General features: G+C 51.2%; 1 protein-coding gene and 1 pseudogene across 1 annotated transcript; both read left to right on the top strand.

The window, feature by feature from the left end:
* Positions 1-5,372: 5,372 nt before the first annotated feature.
* Positions 5,373-9,058, top strand: LOC123131212 (7-deoxyloganetin glucosyltransferase-like). Its single transcript, XM_044550936.1, has 3 exons — positions 5,373-7,138; positions 7,937-8,001; positions 8,856-9,058. Exons 1-3 carry the CDS (start codon positions 5,664-5,666, stop codon positions 9,056-9,058), a joined length of 1,743 nt encoding a protein of 580 aa, XP_044406871.1. The 5' UTR covers positions 5,373-5,663.
* Positions 9,059-9,843: 785 nt separating this feature from the next.
* On the top strand, positions 9,844-11,570 carry LOC123131210 (7-deoxyloganetin glucosyltransferase-like; annotated as a pseudogene).
* Positions 11,571-12,452: the final 882 nt, after the last annotated feature.

Here is a 12,452-nt window from a genome sequence, read left to right as displayed (position 1 = left end):
AAGGCATAATTATCTTATGTAAAAACAAAAACTAAAATAAAGTAAAAATAAAAAATAAAATTAAATAAATGTATGCCGACGGCATAGCCGTCGGCATAGCTATGCGCACACTGCAGTCCCACGAATCGTTGCCGTGGCATGGCACACGGATCGATGACGTGGCAGAGGGGCATGGGCCAGGCCTATGCCGTAGGCATATCTCTGCCACACAACGCCCCCCTCGCTCGGATCGATGACGTGTCGACGACGCGGATCGGTGATGTCAGCAATACTATGCCGACGGCATAGCCGTCGACATAGCTATGCCGACGGCCACCGTTACCTCCCGTCGGCGTAGGTTCAACGCCGTCAAACGGTCACCGCTGACCGGGTAGGTGGGCCTGGGCTATGCCGACGGCCTGTGCTATGCCGACGAGCCCCGTAGGCGTATCTCGAACGGTGTCGACGGCCTCATCTATGCCGACGGCCCCGTCGGCATAGATGGACGTATGCCAACGGCTTTTCTACGCCTACGGCCTATCCTAGGCCGTCGGGATAGGTCTATCTATGCCGACGGGGGCCGTCGGCATAGATGAGGCCCTCGGCCTAAGCTGATTTTCTGGTAGTGATTCATAGTAATCTCATCCTTTGTTCTGTTACAAATGGGTGAAAACTGAATATCATGACCGACCCCTCTTTCATTTCAGCGTCGCAAATGCCGTGGCCCAATCCAGCTCTAGCATTGACCTAAACATGAGCAATTGAGTCATCCACTATAGCAGACCCCCCCCCCCCCCCCCCCCCCCAACTCGCCTGCCACTACCGTCAAGTGTCAAGTCTAAGGGGAAAGCATCAATTTGGTGTGGCCTCCCATGTTATGCCTAAGAATGGTGCGAAGTGCCAGTTTTGCTAAAAGGTGCTGCTAGCATGACATGGCACACAACCGTATCGGGTAATTTTTTTTCTCATGATTGTAACGTACATGCAACGATAGTATAAGATTTAAGTTTATTTAAGGATATCATATAATTAGATTGACTAGAAACTAAACATATTGCTGCCGTGGGAAGTTGATCTTTTCCATAATTACCTGATCTATGAGACTGAGAAAAAGACACCACTTAAACCTGTTGGATTATGACGTCTTAGTTGTACTACTAATAAATCAAAACTCACTGAAGCTACATTATATTTCTGCTGTCTTGCATACCATGCAAACTGATAGGCGAATGCTCAATACTTGTGACTTAACATTTACACATCCATATGACATGCCAACGCTTGTGCCCAGTAAAGTGTCTGTTCTTGAACTACATTCCTTGGTTACAGAACTTCAGCTTAACATGTTAGTGTAGTTTTGCTCATTTTTTGGACTAACATTTGAACCAAACTGCACGCCCGCTTTTTCATCATAGTAACCTTTTGTTTTGTAGGTCTCAAAGGTAGATGTTTCAATTACGTCTAACAGCAGTGGCTTCTCATTGGATTGAATTGCAGGGCATAATCTGCATACAGGGGCTTATTTTGTAATGCATGGATGGCTGTTGCACTGCACCTATATTTGGCTAGTTCACTTAGACCGGCTGTTCTTCTGTTTTTTTATGGCATATATATCAAGCAATGAAGCAATGCTCCCCTTTGCCTGGGCAGGTGTGCAAACCGTGCGTTATATATAAGCCTGCATGTACAGATGTGTTTTTTTTCTTCTGAGAATCATGAGCCAAGCTTCTTCCGACGTCGGACGCAAAAGTGGCGATGTTTTAGCCCTCAGTGTAGGCTGTAGCTACAGTATTACTACCTCTATACTATAATACAAGACGTTTTTGTAGTTCAAACTTCATTTGCTTGTCCTAGCTCCTTTTAGTTCTGCTACTGTTGCTTACGACTGGTTTTGAGGAGCAGTTCCGCTTCATTTTCCAGCTGATATAATTCGCTTTTAGGTCACATAAAAGTTGAAAACCGTAGCCTAACTTCTGAATTATTTTGCAGTACTGCGTTGGTCGTTCCTTACCTTTCCCGCTAGAGTGCTAGTTACTTAAACGATATATCTTACTGATATCTGTGCATATATATTCCCTAAAAACAGTTCTCATGAAGCAAATGACCAAGCGTCGACCGCATTTTAGTTGGCTTCGTCGATACTGCATGCTGTTCCTTCGAATGGGAAATAAGTCGGGTTTCTAGGTCCTTGATTTGACTAGCGAAACATAAGTTGTACGCCATAAAAATCACATCCCTAGCTAGATTCTTCTTTGAATGAACTTTCTAAATACATTTTCTTTCGACATACTATACATGTTGAGCTAGTTCAATCGATGACCTAAATTCCTATGCCCAACTCCCAACTTACATTCCCATCCAAAGGAGTAGTAAACAAGTCACAGACAAGGAATACCTCGACACCGTGGTGCACGGCGTGCAGAGCATGCATGTGTAATGGCATGTGCTTGCGCGACTTCCCCAACTTCATATGTACGATAGACCGCGAGGACGTGCTGCTAAACTTCATCATGTACATGGCTGAATGGTTATCAATCCCAACCGAAGTGTTGCTCAACACCTTAGATGAACTCGAGGGGCCAATCCTGGATGATATACACAGTTGGCCCGCTCCATCGCTACGCTAGCCTCGTAGTACCTTCCTCGACGGCCTTGGGTGCAACCTTTGGAGGGAGCAGGACGGCCTCCTGGAGTGGAGGCAGTTCCGTCGTATACGTCAACTACGGCAACATCACTATCATGACGAACGCGGAGCTTCTCGAGTTCATGTGGGGGCTTGCCAACAGCAACCACCCGTTCATATGGAATATCCGTCCGGACCTTGTTAAGGGCGACCTAGCCGTGCTACAGCCCGAATTCCTTTCGGCCAAGCGGTCGCTCTATGCTGACAACATGTTGCTCGCAAGAGAAGGCGATTGCGCACGAGGCGGTGGGGTTTTTCTTGACGCACCCCGCTGGAAGTGGAACTCGGCTCGGAGAGTGTCTGCGTGGGCGTGCCAATGCCGAGCTGACCGTTCTTCGTGGAGCAACAACCCAACTGCTGGAACAAGTGCACCGATTGGGGGAATAGGATGGAGATCGGCGACCAGATGAAAGGGGTAGAGCTCACAGCCATGATACGGGAGGTGATGGAGAGGAAGAGAGGGCGGGAGACGAGGAAGTGTGCAACGGAGTGGAAGTAAAAGGGCCGTGCGGGCGACACTGCCAAGCAGACCCGTGGAGGTTAGTTTGGACACGTTGATTCATGATGTACTCTTGGAAAGATTCAACTCCCACGGTGATTGAAATGAAGACAACGCCAAGAGCCCGAGAGTACATGTAGCCTGCAAATAGGAGTAGACTGTAGATACGTACAAGTGATCTTGTATTCCTCATGGTGTAGATCTCCTCCTGTAAAGAATGACAAATTTAGAAATGGCTTTAATCTTTGCTAAAAATGATTTTGATCTATCTCACAAACACGTACGCATGCAATCCAGCAACAAAAATATAATGTGAATTTTCTTTTCTTTCATAAGAAGAAGAGCAAGGCCACCGATCTCTCCATATTCGGCTTTGTCGTTGGGACTGCCAATATCTCCATCATCTATGCCAAAAGCCTATTTGTCAGGGATCAATCCATCAAAACAATAGCATAACAGGGCAACACATTTAACAAGCGATCACCACTCATACGTCGATGTTGCTGAATTAGTCAAGAGGTCAGCCCCAAAGTTATCACCGCCTCGAGCAAACACCTTTAGAAAGGGAAGAACGCAAGTGCATCGACTGACGTTGCCTGAGCTGCACAAAGAGATGTTAATCTAGGATTTTCAGCCCCAGGAATATAAATTAATCATCACTAATCTCGCAGTGGGTAGTAGTATCATGCTCCCTTCGTTCCAAAATGATTACAGTTCTAGGTTTGTCCAAAATCAAACTTGCTTAAGTTTGACCAACTCTAGGAGTGCCCTAAGTTCTGGGCGTCTCTGCATGGCCATGGAGGCGCCATAGAAGTAAATCAATCGGGTGGGATCTCATGATTCTGCGCTGGACGTTGCCACAAGTTAACACCAAACTCCGTCAAAGTCTACTCTCCATATGCTCTCAGTGGATGCCATATATGTATTGACCAATTAGCAACGCAAGTTGCACCATGGGACAACTCAAGGTACTTAAATAAAAAGAGTGAAATGCATATATGGAGTTGGCTGCATGTTAGCACATGAATCAGTTAGTGTTCTAGTGGTTGGCAAGCTGATTGCTAACTCCAAAGTTTGTGGGTTTGACCGTTTGAGTCCCATGCAATACGTATTTTTTTCCTTTATATCTTAAAAAAAAAACATCAGTACAGACACAAGCGCTCATATACACGCGCATACACTCATCCCTATGAACGCACGCACACTCTACCCCTATGAGCACCTCTGAAAGACTGAGCCGGCATATCATCTTGAAATTTACGAAGTCACCGTACGCACCTCGACGTCTCCTCCCACTAAATGCGCATCGCCGGAAATTCTGAAATAAATCCAGGAATAAATGCGAGCACCAGGATTTAAACTCTTGTGGGCTGGAGATACCACATTCCCTATAACCACCCATCCACAGGTCGAGGGAAACCTGGTCAGTTTGCAAACAGATCCATGCAAAAAAAAAGTTAGTTCGCTCGTGGTCCAAGGAACACTGACATGGCAGCCACGCTGTGTTTTGATTTTCGGCCGAAAAAAGTGGATTTCGGCCGAATTTCGGCCATCTCAGCCTAGGGCGAAAAGTATATTAGGCCGAAATTGCTCAAATTTGGCAAAATTTGGTCAAATTTAAGTCAAATTGTAGTCAAAATTTGGTCAAATTTCAGCCGAAATTTTTAAAAATGGCCGAAATTCGGCCATGGGCGAAAAAAAGCTCAAACCGAAAATCAAAACACAGCAGCCACGTAGCCGATCACCCCTCCTCCCCTTGAGAATCGATTTTAGCCTTATTTGATCAAATTAGCGAGTTTATAACCTAAAAAATCGATCAATTCATGAATTGTTGGCCTAAAGCGTGTAATCAATTCAAGTTAATGGACTAATAACACATTTCAGTTCTTAATATCCCCAAAATCCAGCTGTTTCCAAGGGTCTGAATCCTTGGCGAATCCTAACCCCAGGCGTGAGCTAAGAGCTTTGCGCGCACCATGTGGCCTTGCAGTGGGAGCCGGTTACTGTACTTGCAAGTTGCCCGGGCTCAACGGCTTGGGCCAGACCAAGACAGCACGGCGCACCGGCAAAATCCCATCGCCGCGCATCCGGCGGATCCGATTCCGATCGAGAGCATCGAATCATGTGGCGACCAGCATAAATAACCGGCCATGCGCTCCGTGAGCCGCCATATAAAACAATCAACAGGCCATGCACTCCGTGCCCCGAAGATCAGGAAGCCCAACACCCAATCAAGATTTTGTTTTCTCAAGAAACAAGCTGCGTCAACTTTGCCTGCCGGCCTATTGTGCCTCTCATGGCGACGCACATGGAGGCCCCGCATCACAAGCGATGCAAGAACTTGTTAAGTACTAGGAGTATATCCAACGGGCTGAGCTTAACTCCTCCTATAAGTATGCGTTCAACTCTACTGTTCACATCACTGCCACGGAGTAGTTGGCAGCAAGCCGATTGGCAGATCACTTTGCTCTTGCTGGTGTGCCACTGATCGATCGAGTGATCATGGTGGCCATGGCGTCCAGCGATCCGGCGCAGAAGCCGCACGCGATGTGCGTCCCGTACCCGGCGCAGGGCCACATCACGCCCATGCTCAAGGTGGCCAAGCTGCTGCACGCCCGGGGCTTCCACGTCACCTTCGTCCTCACCGAGTTCAACTACGCGCGCCTCCTCCGATCGCGCGGCCAGGCCGTGTTTGATGCCTGCCCCGGCTTCGACTTCACCGCCATCCCCGATGGCCTCCCGCCGTCCGACCCCGACGCCACCCAGGACATCCCCGCGCTCTGCCGCTCCACCATGACCACCTGCCTTCCCCACCTCAACGCCATCCTGGCCCGCCTCAACGGCCCCGCCTCCGGCGTGCCGCCGGTGACGTGCGTCCTTTGTGATGGCGTCATGTCCTTCGCCTACGACGCCGCCAGGGAGATCGGCGTGCCGTGCGCCGGGCTCTGGACGGCCAGCGCATGCGGCTTCATGGCGTACAACCACTACAAGCAACTTGTCGAGGACGGGCTCGTGCCGCTCAAGGACGAGGCACAGCTCACGGACGGGTACCTGGACACGGTCGTCGACGGCGTGCCGGGCCTGTGCGACGGCTTCCAGCTGCGCGACTTCCCGAACTTCATCCGGACGACGGACCGCGATGACATCCTGCTAAATTTCCTCATCCGTGAGTCTGGCCGCATGTCGCTTCCCGACGCCGTCATCATCAACTCCTTCGACGACCTCGAGAAGCCGGCGCTCGACGCCATGCGAGCCATCCTCCCGCCCGTCTACACCCTCGGCCCGCTCCTCCTCCACGTCCGCCGGCTCGTCCCCGCGGGCTCCCCTCTCGACGTCGGCGTCAGGTCCAACCTGTGGAAGGAGCAGGACGGCCTCATCGAGTGGCTCGACGCCCGGCCACCGCGCTCCGTCGTATACGTGAACTACGGCAGCATCACCGTGATGACGAACGAGCAGCTGCTGGAGTTCGCGTGGGGGCTGGCCAACAGCGGCTACCCCTTCCTGTGGAACGTCCGGCCCGACCTCGTCAAGGGCGACGCGGCGGTGCTCCCGCCGGAGTTCCAGGCCGCCATCGAGGGCCGCGGCCTTCTCACGACATGGTGCCCCCAGGAGGTTGTGATCGAGCATGAGGCCGTGGGCGTGTTCCTCACGCACTCCGGGTGGAACTCGACGCTGGAGAGCCTCTGCGCCGGCGTGCCGATGCTGAGCTGGCCCTTCTTCGCCGAGCAGCAGACCAACTGCCGGTACAAGCGCACCGAGTGGGGCGTGGGGATGGAGATCGGCGGCGAGGTGCGGCGGGCGGAGGTGGCGGCGATGATACGGGAGGCCATGGAGGGCGAGAAGGGGGAGGAGATGCGCCACCGCGCCGCGGAGTGGAAGCAGAAGGCCGCGCAGGCGACCCTGCCAGGTGGCCCCTCAGAGACCAATCTGGACGGATTAATTCATGTGCTGCAAGGCAAGACGGGTCAAGCCGGAAAGTAAGAATTGGTGCGTGCAGAAATCGCACGTCCCTGATTTCAATCGTGTTCTGAATTTGCCTAGTAGTACGTACTACTATTTGATGATAGATGTGGAGAGCTGCTCTCAGTTTGTAGCGCACGCATTGTTCTGTTTTGTTTGTTACGTCAACATAAAATCACTCCATTTGTCAGAATATTTGCCCTGCACTATACCCTGCTGCACCGATTGGTTCCTCAAAACATCCGCATCATAAACTGGACGAATAGGCCGCCAGAAAGACAACACCAGCTCATGTGGATGTGAAAAAAGCGTGCCGGCTAGATTCTCCGCGCAAATTCAAAACTTAGATTCTCAATGTACATGAGTTTGGAGCTTGACTCGCCATATGATGAGGACTCGACCGCGTCGGCCGCGGGGGACATGGGTGTCAAAAATCAAAGACACAAACACCGGCGTCCAGTATTGGCCAAAAATGCTAGACTTACGGAAATCCCACTACGGACGCAAGTTACGGGATTGTTTGACATGCATCACAAACTATAAAACTCGAGACTATTTTTAACTAAGACCGTGTTGAACGGCGAAGGGAGATGGCCTAGCGACCAGTGTCAATGGGAAGTCGAGGGCTTGAACGCGCCAAACGCCAATCTTCTAGAAGAATGACTGGGCGACAGCCAACAAGTGATACGGCCTACCGTGCGTAACATCTACCTCGATGACGATTTTTTTGCAGTCACATGATCCTTTACCGACTAGGAAATGGGATGAAATTGCAAAGAAAGCTTTGCTATCTAGTAAATCTAAACGATGAACAGGAACAAGGTTCCCTTTGGCCTTAGGAACATGAAGGTGATATTTCAACTGGAGATTTGTAACAGGGGTAGGAATAGTAGAATGACCGACGCAATCAATTCTCATACCTGCACATGTTGCGTTGTTGACCTGGTCATTGCCACTATACTATACCTGGCCATCCCTCGGACTGGGCCGGGCCTAACCAAGCCCGAAGCAAAAAAAACAGGCTCAGGCCCGGCCCGGCCCAGACATCAGGCCTAAAAAATCAGGCCCAAACCCAGCCCATCACTGCAAAAGCCTGTCAGGCCTCAGGCCCGGGATCTTCATTAAATAGCAAATATGGCAGGCCCAAGCCCAACCCGGCACGACCTTTGGGCTCAAAACCTAGGCCCAGACCCAGCCTGCGGGCAAGACTGGGCTAGGTCAGGTCGGGTCGGGCCAGGTATCCCATGGCCAGGTATACACTATACATATCCCATAGACCCATACCGTCAGCTTTTGAGCTCCCGGGTAAATATGGTCAGTGGCACCAATATCAGCAGATCAATTGGTGTTACATCTGCTTTGCTCACCTGATATGAAGGCCCCAATGAACGACGAAATCAGGTTACAGGAGAGGACAGCAACTGCAGCTTGGTACATTTGGTGAGAAAGGCGCCAACAAGTTCATGGCAAGCAGGTTCAAAAACCTAGCCGGTCTACTTAGGTGATATGTGTGATACTAAGAACTAATGTAACATGAGCAATGAAGAAGCAGATCTGAATTGACAAGAAGCAGAACAGTCTAGAAGGAGCCAACGGGTGATTTGAATGCTAAACAAAGAGGGGTAGCGATCTATTCTTCGTTTTTTTTCCAAATTCCGTACGATTCGTGCTAATATTGGCATTCTCGGGTCCCTGGTTTTCTGAAACTCAACATGGATGTTTCTTTTGACATAGGAGGAGCACGAACAGTCTTGCAAGATGAGCTCATACCTGCTATGAAAGGTCATTTGGTCCCTCTTCTGGATGCCCAGATGGCTCAGGTGACCGCATTGAGACGAGACTTTAAGCTGGCCCTGTCGATTGGGTGCAATCGGATCATGATTCAATCAGATTGCTTGGATGTGATGACCACCATGTATGACGGTGGACAATCGTGAGGCCCAGCGGCGGCAGTATATGAGGACTGCTATCATATCATATGTCGACGGATTTTGTCAAAATGATCTTTGAGCACTGGCCGAGACAAGATTCTGCTAGGTCCAGCTCGGTGATCCTCCTAATTTTGTGTCTCCGGTTTTGGTGAATGGCATAAGCATGTTTGCTAGCTAATATAAGTACATATTACTGTAAAGAAAATGATGTACAAGCTGCAATGAAAGGACAGTTAAGCATCCATAATGAAATAAAAAGATTACCCAGACGCAAGCACCTCTACAGGCAAATGCCATTTGCTACAGAAGATCAACAAAAATATAGAGATCACCGTGGTCTATAACTAGCTCAAAAGTGCTGTCAACTGTTTGACAGATAGTGAAACAGAACAGCTACTACCGAGTGCAACTTTGACTAGTAGCTTTAACCCTACTGGCGATGCAGGACTCTGCCGTTATTCCTCTGCACCCAACACCCAATCAAGATTTTGTTTTCTCAAAAAACAAGCTTCGTCAACTTTGCCTGCCGGCCTGCCTCTCATGGCGACGCACATGGAGGCCCCACATCACAAGCGATACACCAAGTTGTAACTTGTTAAGTATATCCAACATCTATAAACTATCGCGTATCCAACGGTTGAGCTTAGCCGCCCCTATAAGTATGCTTTCAACTCTGCCGTTATCATCACAGCCACGGAGTAGTTAGCAGCAAGCAAGCCGATTAACAGATCACTTTGCTCTTGCTGGTGTGTAGTGTGTGATTTGTTTGTGCAACTGATAGAGTGATCATGATGGCCATGGCGTCCACCGATCCGGCGCAGAAGCCGCACGCGGTGTGCGTCCCGTACCTGCGCAGGGCCACATCACGCCCATGCTCAAGGTGGCCAAGCTGCTGCACGCCCGGGGCTTCCACGTCACCTTCGTCCTCACTGAGTTCAACTATGCCCGCCTCCTCCGGTCGCGCGGCACAGCCGCGTTCACCGCCTGCCCCGGCTTCGACTTCGCCGCCGTCCCCGACGGCCTCCCGCCGTCCGACCCTGACGCCACCCAGGACATCCCGGCGCTCTGCCGCTCCACCATGACCACCTGCCTTCCCCACCTCAGCGCCATCCTGAACCGCCTCAACAACCCCGCCTCCGGTGTGCCGCCTGTGACATGCGTCCTCTGCGATGGCGTCATGTCATGGGCCTACGAGGCCGCCAAGGAGATCGGCGTGCCGTGCGCCGCACTGTGGACGGCCAGCGCCTGCGGCTTCATGGCGTATAACCACTACAAGCAGCTTGTCGAGGACGGGCTCGTGCCGCTCAAGGACGAGGCGCAGCTCATGGACGGCTACCTGAACACGGTCGTCGACGGCGTGCCGGGCCTGTGCAACGGCTTCCAGCTGCGCGACTTCCCGAGCTTTATCCGGACCACGGACCGCGACGACATCATGCTCAACTTCCTCATCCGTGAGTCCGCGCGTCTGACACTGCCCGACGCCGTCATCATCAACACATTCGATGACCTCGAGAAGCCGGCGCTCGACGCCATGCAGGCCATCCTCCCGCCCGTCTACACCCTCGGCCCGCTCCTCCTCCACGTCCGCCGGCTCGTCCCCGCGGGCTCCCCTCTCGATGTCGGCGTCGGGTCCAACCTGTGGAAGGAGCAGGATGGCCTCATCGAGTGGCTCGACTCCCGGCCGCCGCGCTCCGTCGTATACGTGAACTACGGCAGCATCACCGTGATGACGAACGAGCAGCTGCTGGAGTTCGCGTGGGGGCTGGCCAACAGCGGCTACCCCTTCCTGTGGAACGTCCGGCCCGACCTCGTCAAGGGCGACGCGGCGGTGCTCCCGCCGGAGTTCCAGGCCGCCATCGAGGGCCGCGGAATTCTCCCGACGTGGTGCCCGCAGGAGGTCGTGATCGAGCATGAGGCCGTTGGTGTGTTCCTCACGCACTCCAGGTGGAACTCGACGCTAGAGAGCCTCTGCGCCGGCGTGCCGATGCTGAGCTGGCCCTTCTTTGCGGAGCAGCAGACCAACTGCTGGTACAAGCGCACGGAGTGGGGTGTGGGGATGGAGATCGGCGGCGAGGTGCGGCGGGCGGAGGTGGCGACGATGATACATGAGGCCATGGAGGGCGAGAAGGGGGAGGAGATGCGCCACCGCGCCGCGGAGTGGAAGCAGAAGGCCGCGCTGGCGACGCTGCCAGGTGGCCCCTCGGAGGCCAATCTGGACGGATTAATTCATGTTCTGCAAGGCAAGACGGGTCAAGCCGGAAAGTAAGAATTGGGTGCAGAAATCACACGTTCCTGATTGTCGTGTTCTCATTCTGTCCATGTCCAGGGGGATTTTCGGTGGTTCTGAATTTGCCTAGTATTTGACGGTGTGGAGAGCTGCTCATAGTTTGTAGCGCGCGCATTGTACTGTTTTGTTTCTTATGTAAACATTAACCGTCCCATTTATCAGAATATTTGACCAGTGGTCAGAGAGCAGTGTTGCCTCCTAGCCGGCGCCGGTTCAAACTTCGGTTCGAACTCAGGTCTCACACCTTCTTAATTGCTAGTAAAAGTGTGTAATCTAAAGCTAAACAATGAACCGAAACAAGGTTCAATTTGGCCTTAGGAACATGAAGGAGATACTCAGCCTAACCTAACATCTACCAGACACATGATCCTTTACCAATTACGAAAAGGGATGAAATTGCAAAGAAAGATTTGCTATCTAAAGCTAAACGACGAATGGAAACAAAGTTCTTTTTGGCCTTATGAACATGAAGAGGGGCATTTTCAATTGGAGATGTGTGACAAGGGTAAGAATAATAGAATGCCCAACATAAACAAATCTCATACCTGCTGGCATTGTCGAACTGGTAATATGGTCAACTTTTGAGCTCCCGGGTAATATGGTTAGTAGCACCAGTATCAGCAGATCAATTGATGATGATCTCCAAAAAAAAAAAAGCAGATCAATTGGTGTTACATCTGCTTTGCTCATGTGATATGAAGACCCCCTATGAACGACGAAATCAGGTTACAGGAGACGGCAGCAACCGCAGGTTGGTTCATTTGGTAGGAAAGGTGCCAAAACATTCATGGCAATGTGTGGGATAGCAACTAATGCATGAACAATGAAGAAGCATATCCAAATTGAAAAGAAGGGGATTGTTCTTGTCCACTGCAAACTTTTCAGAAACTCAACATGAATGCTGCTTTTAGCAATCTTGCAAGATGAGGAAGGGCGATTCATACCTGCTATGAATGGTCAGTTGGTCCAGGTTTCTGGATGCCCAGATGGCTAAGGTGACTATTGAGACAAGGCGTTCAGCTGGCCTTGTCGATTAGGTGTAGTCGGTTGGATGTTCAGTCAGATTGCTTGGGTGTGATCGCCACCATGCATGACGGTGGATAATCATGACTC

Source organism: Triticum aestivum, chromosome 6A (assembly GCF_018294505.1).
Source record: "Triticum aestivum cultivar Chinese Spring chromosome 6A, IWGSC CS RefSeq v2.1, whole genome shotgun sequence".
Taxonomy (NCBI): Eukaryota; Viridiplantae; Streptophyta; class Magnoliopsida; order Poales; family Poaceae; genus Triticum; species Triticum aestivum.
This window is presented reverse-complemented; position numbering and strand designations above follow the sequence as displayed.